At 44.4% G+C, this 12,345-nt stretch overlaps 1 protein-coding gene across 1 annotated transcript; it reads left to right on the top strand.

Moving 5' to 3' along the window:
- Window positions 1–585: 585 nt before the first annotated feature.
- kpnb3 (karyopherin (importin) beta 3) lies at window positions 586–11,031 on the top strand. Its single transcript, XM_079672290.1, has 26 exons — window positions 586–763; window positions 3,730–3,810; window positions 4,353–4,545; window positions 4,644–4,746; window positions 4,862–4,958; window positions 5,053–5,157; window positions 5,606–5,728; window positions 5,833–5,953; window positions 6,050–6,137; window positions 6,248–6,354; window positions 6,446–6,570; window positions 6,657–6,746; window positions 6,862–7,035; window positions 7,119–7,337; window positions 7,428–7,511; window positions 7,595–7,727; window positions 7,824–7,945; window positions 8,022–8,118; window positions 8,222–8,394; window positions 8,484–8,595; window positions 8,715–8,770; window positions 8,868–8,990; window positions 9,082–9,301; window positions 9,391–9,619; window positions 9,709–9,850; window positions 9,935–11,031. The coding sequence occupies exons 1-26, from the start codon at window positions 680–682 to the stop codon at window positions 10,019–10,021; spliced, it is 3,288 nt and encodes a 1,095-aa protein (XP_079528416.1). The 5' UTR covers window positions 586–679; the 3' UTR covers window positions 10,022–11,031.
- The last annotated feature ends 1,314 nt before the right edge of the window (window positions 11,032–12,345 follow it).

The raw sequence follows: 12,345 nt of genomic DNA on the forward strand, positions 1-12,345 counted from the left end.
AAGTAGTGAGATAGGCCACCTTTTAATGTATTAATTGTACTATATGAAAATACTCCATTGCAGGCTGAAGGTCTTCATTCAAACTATACTTAATTAAAAAGAAGTCCAGTGGCAAAACACACTTATAGCATTTAAGTGAAATTGCTGGTTGTGTTATCAACCACCGAGTAATTAAGCTAACTGTCAAATATAATAAAGGTGTTGGAGCAAAAAGTACAACACTTCCCTTTGAAATGTAGTGAAGGATACTTCTAAAGTTGTATTTATGGAAATACTCAAGTTCCACAGCATCATTGAACTAAAGTCCAGTACTTGAGTACATTTACTTAGTTACTTTCTATCACTGCAAATAGACATTCACAACAGCACAGCACTACTATTATTTTGCAAGTCCTGATGTGGTCATTTCCCGCGCTTTAGTAATTCATTATGAACTCAGCAGGAACGACGCATTCCCTTTTTCTGTGTGGATTCCAGCCAATAGGAACTCAGAACCAGCGAGAGCCAACAGGCTGCGTTCGACCCAGGCGTCTGGTCCAATCAGTGACGAGTGGACTTAGTAAAGACAGCCAATGGGACGTTAGGAGCATTGTGTGACCGAAGCAGAAAGCAAGGCTCTGCCGGGGCTCAATTCGCCGCTTCTCCACCCGGCTTGTCTTCTTTTGGGATCTATACTGCAATGGCGGAACAGCAGCAGCAGCAGTTCTACCTCTTGCTGGGCAACCTGATGAGCCCTGACAACGACGTCAGGAAGCAATCAGAGGTAAGAGAACCACAATAAACGGGGTGGATTTCACAAGTTCGGTCAGTTGGTGAAATCGTGTTAGCAGCAGCTAAGCTACCGAGCCTGGCCGCGCGCGCAAGGCAGCTTTCACGTCACAGGTTCTATAGCCCACGTGCAATGTGAAGCTGAAAGTGAGTTTACTGCTCGGTTTAAATCTAACTACTTCCACCATGTTGCGTTATACTGATATAGATACTGTGTAAGTTGTCAGTGTTTGTGTCACACTGTCGTTTTGATTCAAAGCTAAATTGCCTAAAAATCCCCACATTCTCCAGCTGACATGTGAAGCTAGTCATCTTAGCAAGTGGAGGAACAGGAAGTAGCATGAGAAGCTAAATGGCTAACTCACTGAAGTGCCGGACATTGAAGCATATTTTTGTAAAGGGGCCAAAACGTGGTACTACAATTTACGTCACAGGCCCAAAGTACTTTTTCCCCATTGACTTGCAATAGGGTCGGTTTTATTATTGCCAAGTACGTTAACATATACAAAAATAAACAAGTATGTGAAAAACAGACCACAGAACAATATACAAAATTTAAGCTTAAGGGAAAACTCTACTGCGCATGCTCTATCGGCCCAAATCCGGGTACTTTTGCCCAGGGCAATATGGCTTCATGCGCCACTGAACAACTCTCATAGAAATGAACGGGGTACCCCCTTCAACGCTATATTTCTTCATACATCCATGGTTATATTAGCTAGCAAACTATCGTTGAACAGTGATTTAAATAATTAAAGAAAGGACTGTAGGAAGTAAAAGATAACGTGAATGTCATGTAATAAGTTAAGTGTACTGATTAGCAACATAACAAGCAGTGGGAGGGAGGGAGCCAACACATGTACAGCTATGTTAGCTCATGCAATGGCCTTCAGTTCATATCAACATTTTAAACTTACTCTCTTTTTGGTTTAATGACATTGGTGAAGCTATTTATCTCAGTTTCAGTCACGTCACCTGTAAAGGCTCATCCACTCACAGGATTAGCTTCTCTAGAGGATTTGTTTGGACTGTGTCTAGCTGGCCTATTCACTTTTTCCCCACCACGATTAGCCTCAAAGCATTGTTGCCAGTTTACCTCTTCAGCACCAGACTTTTGCATGAGGTAGTTGAAACTTATCACACTAGCAGTCAGCGTTTTTCTTTACAAAACCACACACTGTCTGCCCCGATACTAAGCTCATTGGAATTCATCCTTTTATAGCAACTATCCCTTTCTGTCTTACACACACAATAGGAATTGATCCATGTGTAGAGGACTTTAAAGCCACACGTCCACATTGACAACACATTCGTAGGTGTGCAGATGCTTAATTAACTCTATTCAAGCCATGATGTACAGTATTGTTAAGTCTTAGAGCTGTGAAGTAACCTAAAGTGTCCCCATTGTATTAAAGTTTCAGTTTTGCCCTTTTATATCTGGGGAGTTTTAGCTTGAGCTAGTGAAGATGGCACTTTATCAATGTATAAGTAAATCCCTTGAATGACAGTTGATCTAAGGATAATTATAATAGTGAGCCAGCAGACTTAGGAATCGGATTGTTGTGAGAAATGTTAATGCCTTGTTTTAAATATGTTTGGTCAGTAATCAGGTTTCTCTGCCAACATACTGTACTGTTGCCACAAAGCTGCTCCTCCCTGCTCGGCCTTTGTGATGCAAATGTGAACTCTGGGAATCTATTTACGAACTTTAATGGTCACATAATCAAGTTTTTTCCCCAGCAGAGATCTAGCCAAAGAGTTGTTTACCATTACGGCCCGTCTACACTACATGCATAAAAAAATCTTGAAGCTGGGCGTGTCTGAAGCTTGGCGATTTTTTGCGACCAACCAGTCACATGAATCTCCCGCCCCCGACATACAAAGCAATAGCAATGTTAAAACGAAGTAAACTGGATATAAACTCTCCAAACAGGCGAAAACCTACCAGTTTCACCCACTGTCTCTGCCACCTCCCTCCATGCCTGGTTCCTCCGGTTTGTATCCCGGTAAATAGTTCTGGTCGTAAAGAACCGGGTGATTTGCTACCGTAATATCTCGTTTGGAATATGAGGAAATGAACTGCGGTCTGGCTCTCCCAGCTTGCACGCGGTTTAATTGGCTAGTACTTGTACTGGCGGGATTTGCATAAACGGGATTTGATTGGCTGATGCCAAGCATGGAGTCTCAAAAGTTGAACATTGTTCAACTTTTGATGCCGATAGATGCTCGTGATGCTTGCAAAGCCATGCTCCGCTCCCCACAATGCAGTTCGGCGAGGATTAAAAATCTTCTACGTCACCCCATTCAAGTGAATGGGCGAAGCGTTGAAAGCATTTTTCGATACCTGTAGTGTAGACGGGCCGTTAGAACCACATGCAAATGATCATCTGACATTTCTCTTCAGAGCACACAGTTCCTCTTCATCCCCAAGAAAGCATCATGTGTGTTTGCATGTCTTTTGTGGTTTTAATGAAACAACACTGAAGGCAAATCAACTGCCTCATGATACATTTCACAAGGATATTGTCTGAACTGCGATAAGCACATTGTTCCTATTGTGGCCTTAATATATTTCAACATTGTTCATTCCCAAATCTAGATGTAGTTATGTTAAAGAAGTCAAATATGATTATTCTTTTACCACTGAATATCATTTTTGGCCTAAATGGACTACACTACAAGCTTATTATTTTACAGTCTAAGTAAGCCATGAACACGAAGTAAATAAAACAAGCTTTTGAAGCCACACCCATGTTTCGTAATTTACAAAGATTGATGCAATTGTGAACCAGCATGTGTTTCAGCGTGGAATTACAGGCATGTAAAAAAATGCAATTTCTTTGTGACGGCCACAACGTGAACATGACACTCTCTTGGACTGAGATTAATTTTTCCCTGGGCTCGGTGTGTATCTGTAAAGCCCGTCTAACCTTTTCCACTGTCCATTCATGTTCTTTACAGGAGGCTTATGACACCATCGTGGGCCAGACCAAGATCACATTCTTGCTGCAGGCCATCCGAGATGTGTCTGCTGCAGAAGAGGTTTGTACATTTATCTCTGACGTATCTGTGGGCCCCCTAACCCACATAGATAATGCCTCCACTTTGAGAAAGGTGCCACATAAACGTCATTTTAAAAATGTAGTCCAGCCATTACACGGGGCCCTCTCCCGGCCTGACTCTAAGGCTCGTTATGAGTCATGGTTTTGGCATTTGGGAAGTTACGTTTACTCATCAGTACAACAGCTGCTTGGCCCCTCGTGCTTCCTCTGCTTTCCTTTAACTGGAGGCTGATATTTTTAGAGTCTTGTAATGGGAGCTGGCAGAGAGGTGCCTTGCCCAAGGAGAGCGACTCTGCCTTTCTGGGATGCTCCAGGCTTTTTATTTATTTTGCCAATGAGTATTGACTGTTAAAGTTCAATTACACTGTTGCCCAGTGACACTTAATGCAATCATGGTGTTAATCTAGTAACACTGGGATTTAATAAAAAAGCCTATCTGTCTCCAAATCAACAGTGATTCATCTGCGGCCATAAAGAAAATCCAGATGTCATGTTAAAACCAAACATTTGTTTTCCATTCAGGTCAAACAGATGGCGGCGGTGCTGCTGCGGCGTCTGCTGTCCTCGTCCTTTGAGGAGATTTACCCGGGTCTGACCCTGGAGATGCAGACGGTGATCAAGACGGAGCTGCTGACCAGCATCCAGACTGAGACCTCGCCCAACATCCGCAAGAAGGTCTGCGACATCGCAGCCGAGCTCACGCGTAACCTCATAGGTAAAGCTCCCCTAGAGATTCAATAAAGCCGCTGTGAAGTTGTTTCGTCAATATTACCACTATTGATCTTGTGGTTAATGTTGTATTCTTTCTTGCAGATGACGATGGGAACAACCAGTGGCCAGAGGTGCTCAAGTTTCTGTTTGACTCTGTGAACTCCGACAGCGTTAACCTGCGAGAATCTGCCCTGCACATATTCTGGTGAGGCCCTCTTCGCTTGATGCCAAATAGTTTTTCTCAAAGCCATATAGTTGCATCTTGAAGTCAACTGCTTGCATGTTTAGTGGCTGACCGTTGTGCTTGTTGTCGTCTTTAGGAACTTCCCAGGAATCTTCGGCAACCAGCAGCAGCATTATATGGAGGTCATCAAGCGAATGCTTGTTCAGTGCATGCAGGACCAGGATAACCCACATGTAAGATCTCATAAAAGGGGATTTTTGGGGCAGGTCATTTCCTGGTTTATATGACTGTATATATTTATCTATCTTTTTCCCTGTTATCCCTCAGATTCGCACCCTGGCAGCTCGGGCTGCATCGGCCTTTGTTCTGTCAAATGAAGGCAACACGGCCCTGCTGAAGCACTTCTCTGACCTGCTGCCAGGCATCCTGCAGGTGACATTCAGTTCCCAGTGTCTATATCCTGAGGCGCTTTGTGTGGCTTCTTTGGCTCAGTGACCTCCATTAGTTACGGATGCTATCTGAGTTTCAGGAACAGCACAGGCAGCCGGTGTGAGTTTCTTAATGAGCCTCTTGAGACGCATTAAGGCAACTAAATGTTACAGTAGTCTGTCATACATTAGCTAATGCTTACTTTACGAACAAGCTGCTTTGTACTTGCAGCTTGATTGCCTTAGATGACACCGCTTGCTAACAGAACCTCTTCCTAATTGTTTCAATGCATACAGCTTATCCTCTTGCAACAGTTTTTAGTGCTTCTCCTGTGACTCATGTCGGTAGGTGGAGGTTAAGCTTGTGGTGTAAATTCAGCAATAGCAGCATGACTCTGAAGATATGAATGCATTTGCAAAACTAACCATATCTTCTGTCTTTTTGCAACCAGGCAGTGAACGAGTCGTGCTACCAGTCAGATGACTCGGTGCTCAAGTCCTTGGTGGAAATTGCCGACACCGCACCCAAATACCTGAGACCCAACCTGGAGGCCACTCTGCAGCTCTGTCTGAAGGTGATTTTGGACAGTTTTGCATGGAAACATCTCGGAAATGCGTTAAATGTAAATTAGACACGTCAGTCTCCTATGTGACTTAACGTGTTGCCATGTCTCCTCAGCTGTGTGCAGACTCCAACCTGACCAACATGCAGAGGCAGCTGGCCCTGGAGGTCATCGTCACTTTATCTGAGACTGCAGCAGCCATGCTGAGGAAACACACGGCCATCGTGGCTCAGAGTGGTGAGGATTTGTTCACCATCAATCAACCAAAGCCGTTTTCCCCTCATACAGTCTGGCCATTTTTAGACTGCTGTTATATTTGTTCTGTGTCTTCAGTGCCCCAGATGCTGGCTATGATGGTGGACCTCGAGGATGATGACGAGTGGGCCATGGCTGATGAGCTGGAGGACGATGACTTTGACAGGTGAGGCTTCATCACCACAAAGACGTACAAAAAGTATATTTTAAAAAGAACAAAATGCTCAGGGTTTGAAAATGTGTTGATGTGGGATTTGTTTCTTCCCCCCCCACCAGTAACGCTGTGGCTGGGGAGAGCGCTCTGGACAGGATCGCCTGTGGTCTGGGAGGAAAGATAATCCTGCCCATGATCAAACAGCACATCATGACGATGCTGCAGAACCGTAAGTTAAATCTGAGGATGACTGAATCACATTTAACATTCACACTTTCTGATCTGAATGAATGAGATCAACTCGCTGTGTTTGTCTCCAGCTGACTGGAAGTATCGCCACGCGGGGCTGATGGCGCTGTCGGCCATCGGGGAGGGCTGCCACCAGCAGATGGAGGCCATCCTCCAGGAGATCGTCAGCTTTGTCCTGATCTTCTGCTCCGATCCTGTAAGAAACAACTTCAAATCATTTCATATGAAACTCTGAATATTATTTGGGTGGAAATAATAAGCTTCTTATTCCTTTTCCTTCAGCACCCAAGGGTACGCTATGCTGCCTGCAATGCAATTGGACAAATGGCCACAGACTTTGCCCCGACCTTCCAAAAGAAGTTCCACGACAAGGTAACGAATGCACTCAATGTGATGCAGTAGATTAGAGAGTAAAAAGTAACGTTTTTCTAGTGTATATTTAAAAAGACTGACCCTTCGCCCCCCCCCCCCCTCCCCTCCCTTCCAGGTGATCTCCGCTCTGCTTCAGACCATGGAGGACCAGAGTAACCCTCGGGTTCAGGCACACGCTGCAGCCGCCCTCATCAACTTCACAGAAGACTGTCCCAAATCCCTGCTGATCCCGTATCTGGACAGCTTGGTGCAGCACCTTCACGTCATCATGGTTGCCAAGCTGCAAGAGGTAGAAATCTGCACTTTGTTTAGATGAATTGGGAGGACTATAGCCACTGTTACTGAACTTAAATGATTTTGTTCCACTCCCAGTTGATCCAGAAGGGCACCAAACTGGTCCTGGAGCAGGTGGTGACATCCATCGCCTCGGTGGCCGACACTGCGGAGGAGAAGTTTGTGCCGTACTACGACCTGTTCATGCCCTCACTCAAACACATCGTGGAGAACGCCGTGCAGAAGGAGCTCCGGCTGCTGCGAGGAAAGACCATCGAGTGCATCAGCCTCATCGGGCTGGCCGTCGGCAAGGAGAAGGTACGTCTGCACAGGTGGGGAAAACTTGTGATTAAATGAAGGATGGCGGCCATATTCACATCTGGTCTTCTCTCTCTGTTCTGGTATTAGTTCATGCCAGATGCGTCAGCAGTCATGCAGCTGCTCCTCAAAACCCAGACAGACTTCAACGACCTGGAGGACGACGATCCTCAGGTGGGTACACTTGAACAGGACTGTGAACCAGCAGTTTTCTGGATATTGCCTTTTTGTAATGATGTTTTTTGTGGCGTTTTTAGATCTCATACATGATCTCAGCTTGGGCCAGGATGTGTAAGATCCTGGGGAAGGAGTTTCAACAGTATCTGCCTGTAGTGATGGGCCCCCTGATGAAGACTGCCTCCATCAAGCCTGAAGTGGCCCTACTGGACAGTAAGTAGCAGCAGATGTATACTGGCCGCACAATGCAAAAGCATAGGGGACAGAATGAAAGATGCCATATTTAAATATGTGTTTCTCCGTCTCTAGCCCAGGACATGGAGAGCATATCAGAGGACGACGGCTGGGAGTTTGTGAACCTGGGAGACCAGCAGAGTTTCGGCATCAAGACGGCCGGCCTGGAGGAGAAGGCCACCGCCTGCCAGATGCTGGTGAGCAGTCCACTCTGATGCAGCAGCAAAACACTGAGATGCACGAATGTATTTCTAAGAAACTGTTGTTTTCCAGGTGTGTTATGCCAAAGAGCTGAAGGAGGGCTTTGTGGAGTACACAGAGCAGGTGGTGAAGCTGATGGTCCCTCTGCTCAAGTTCTACTTCCATGATGATATCCTTTTATCACAGACTTTGACGTCTTTGATCTGTTATTGTCAGCATATGTATTTGTATTGCTATGAGGCTTTATGGTGGCGTTTCCTTAACGTACTCACGTGTGCGGGTGGCAGCAGCCGAGTCCATGCCCCTGCTGCTGGAGTGCGCGAGGGTCCGAGGGCCGGAGTACCTCACCCAGATGTGGCACTTCATGTGCGACGCTCTCATCAAGTCCATCGGCACGGAGCCAGACTCGGACGTCCTGTCGGAGATCATGCACTCGTTCGCCAAGGTAACGCCGTCTTCCTGAAATCTCTCATCACAGCATTTCCATTTCAATGGGATTTCTGAAGCAGATGATGGAAGTGTTTTTTTCTGCAGTGCATTGAGCTGATGGGAGACGGCTGTCTGAACAACGAGCATTTTGAAGAGCTGGGCGGCATCTTAAAGGGAAAACTGGAGGAGCATTTCAAGAACCAGGAGCTCCGACATAGTGAGCCTTTTTTTTTTAACGGCACACCATAGAATTTTTCTTTTAACAAGCTCTCATCACTATAAGCAAGAGTGTGTTTTATGCATAATACTCACACAATGATTCTTTGTTCTTCACAGCAAAGAGACAGGATGAAGACTATGATGAGCAGGTGGAGGAATCATTACAAGACGAGGTCATTATTTAAACTGATTACAGTCAAATAGTTTGTCTAATAAATACGATCATAATCAATTTAGTAAATGTTCAACGTGATTCTTCTTGTTCTGCAGGATGAGAACGATGTGTACATCCTGACCAAAGTGTCGGACATCCTGCACTCAGTGTTCAGTAGTTACAAAGAGAAAGTGCTTCCTTGGTTTGAGCAGCTTCTGCAGCTCATCGTCCAGCTCATAGTAAGTCCAGTAAAACAAGTGTTAAGTGCCAAAGGGTCAGTAGATGGTGTCGGTCTGATGGATTCTAACTCTTATCTGAACTTGTCTTCAGTGTCCCAGCAGGCCATGGGCGGACAGACAGTGGGGTCTGTGCATCTTTGACGACGTGGTGGAGCACTGCAGCCCCGCCTCCTTCAAATATGCCGAGGTTTTCCTGCAGCCGATGTTGCAGTCGCTGTGTGACACGAGTCCTGAAGTTCGGCAGGCAGCCGCTTATGGTGTCGGCGTCATGGCTCAGTACGGAGGAGAGCTCTACCGCCCGTTCTGTACAGGTATTGCTGAGCGCTGGTCTTTAGTTGTCATGTCGGTAGCTTGGTGCTCGTTAGTTTTAACTCACTGCCTCTCTGTTTCGTTGCCCCAGAGGTCATCCCGCTGATGGTCAGAGTCATCCAGTCAGCTGACTCCCGCGTCAAGGAGAACGTCAACGCCACGGAAAACTGCATCTCCGCCGTAGGAAAGGTCATGAGGTTTAGACCGGAGTGCGTTAACGTCAACGAGATTCTTCCCCATTGGCTCAACTGGCTCCCGCTCCTCGAGGACAAAGAGGAGGCCGTGCACACGTTCGACTTCCTGTGTGACCTCATTGAAAGGTATAGCGCCTGTGTGGAAAAAAAAGACATCTGAAATTATTTAGTAAATCATTCGTTGTACAAACTCATATATATTTTTTCCCCCGCAGCAACAATCCCATTGTCCTCGGACCAGATAACGCCAACCTTCCCAAGGTTTTCCTCATCATCGCAGACGGAGTTGCAAACGAATCGGTGAAGACTGAAGACGCATGCAGCAAGCGGATGGCTAATGTCATCCGTCAAGTACAGGTAAATAGTCGATTTAAAAACAAAAGATTGACATGCATTCTGAGAGATTTTCCCAGATTGATTTGTCTTCATCTTGTCCCTCAGGGGTCGGGAGGTTTATGGACGCAGTGTGTATCGACACTGAACGAGACGCAGCAGAAAGCCATTCAGGAACTACTGAATACTGCCTGAAGCCCCGGTCACCTCCCCGCTCTTTAATTCAAAAAAACCCATGAAGAAAATTTGAGCTCCTGGACCTCTTCCATACACTTTTTCCTCCTGCTCTGATCTGTAGTGTGTATGGACGCCAGCTTCAAACCCCCCCCCCCCCCGTTCCCCTTCATCACCACCCTAACTATCGTATAACTCAACCAACATTCAGCCAAATGGGGGAGCAGGTTGGATATTTATGACAATGGAGGACATTGGCCATCCACCTCAAAGACTTTCACCCTGTACCCAAGGAAGTGGGAACCAGAGTAAAGTGTCCCTGTCTAATATCCGGACGTTTTGTTTTCAACCATTCCCTGATGTTTGACTCGTCTCGTCGTGCCCAGAGGGACTCGTTCTCCACGTCGCCCAAAACAAACTCATTGGACAGTCAGGGGGCCAATGTGGGGGGAAATGGGGGCAGGACATTACTGTGGACTGAGCAATTGAATGCACACTTTGGGCGATCACTGCCTGTCTCCTGTGAAATTTACTTTTTTTTTTGTATTTTTATTTCTTCTCGGTGTCACATTGGGAGAAACGGCTTCTTGTCTGCCACAGCTTGGAGGGATTCTAAAAAATAGATTATTAAAAAAAAAAAAAAAAAAAGTAATGGCATGTTAAGTGGCTAGAAAACATAGTTCGAAAAATTACATCATCGTTGTCTTGGAGAGTTGATTTTAAAAGCAGCTTCCCTCAGTTAGCCTTCCAGATAGCTGTTCAGTCTGAAGATGAAATGTTTTGCTTAACGGTTCCCAGCCCTTTAGGTAGCAGTGTATAGTAAGGGGCTCTCAGAAAATCAGAGCAATAAATCTGTTGTTGGTCACAGCCTCATGGCACGTGACAAGATGGAGGAACATGAATTGTAGAGTATTTGTAAAATGCGTGTTACCATACTCTTAACTTTATGGTTTTGACCCTTTGCAGCCCTGCAGGTATGTGATGGAATTCTGGAAACTAACAACAATAAAATTCCACTTGAATTCTGACAACTTTTCATTTGATTTATTTATTAAAGGAATATTTGAAAATATTCATTGTCTTGCCCAGAGTTGGATTAAAAGACTCGTACATATTCAACAAGTGTGCGCTATGTATTCCGACACAAGCAGACTGCTTAGTTATTCTACTACAAAACGCCACAGCAAATTCTCTAATGGGTGTTTATTTCTACACATACATTAAAATGGCAACTTTCGGTAAGTCAGCCCACTTTTTAGTTACAAGAGGTGGAAGAAGTATTCAAATGATTTACTTGATTTAAGTAAAAGTAGCATTCCTACAGTATAAAAATACTTGGATACAAGTCAAAGTCCTGCATTCAAAATTGTACAAGTATATTTTGATAATACTTTAAGTGCTATAAGTAAGACTACTCAATATGCAGGATGGCCCCTTTGAACACCATTAAATTATAGTATTGAACTATTCATTTGCATTGTGTTCATTTCAACTATGGTTGCATTTGTAAAAGTGGGCTTCATTTGAGATGTACTTCATGCTGTGCTACTTGAATAGCTATGTATTGATTTATGCATTTTTAAACATCAGCATTAAAGTTATTAAAGCTGCCAGACGGGTGTAGTAGAGTAAAAAGTACAATATTTGCTTACAAAATGTAGTGGAGTAATAGCAAGTAGCATAGAAGAATACTTCAGTAAAGAACTTACATTTTGTAGTGAAGTACAGTATTCGAGTAAATGTACTTAGTTACTTCACCCCTCTGTTAGCTACTAGCTTCTGAGCTAACCACACCCCCTTTATCAGCAGGTCAAAACGAGTTGTAGCATTTATTTATCGACAATAGACTGTACACAAAAATGAATGACTTTATACTCACTTTACTTGTTCTTTCTCCATGGTACCGTGGGCAGGAGGTTAATTATTTACAGCTGTTGGTGGCTAATTGGCAGCTTAGTAAAATCATAAGCATAACTTTCCGTCACTCGCGCTCTTTTTCCTCTCCTTTAACAATCGCTAGTGTTGAACAAAAACCCTGCGTAACAAGTTATAACTTTAATTAAATTAAAACCCATTAAAAAAAGTACTTGTGCAAACCTTTTTGGCTGGACTATTTTCTTGTGGGGCGCAGTGATACCTGTAGTCTCGAATGGTTGCCTAGCAATGACCAGACTCTCGGCCGGAAGTGACAGACTTTTTCCTGTTTCCATTTATACATTATTTGATTTTTTTCATCAAGCTAATCTTGGTAATATTTTTCTTTCAACTTTATATATAGAATCATTTCAAGCATAACTTTCCTCCTTGCTAAAATTATAACTTTAAGAGGAATTCAACCAATCAAA

Source organism: Notothenia rossii, assembly GCF_949606895.1.
Source record: "Notothenia rossii genome assembly, chromosome: 3".
Lineage (NCBI taxonomy): Eukaryota > Metazoa > Chordata > Actinopteri > Perciformes > Nototheniidae > Notothenia > Notothenia rossii.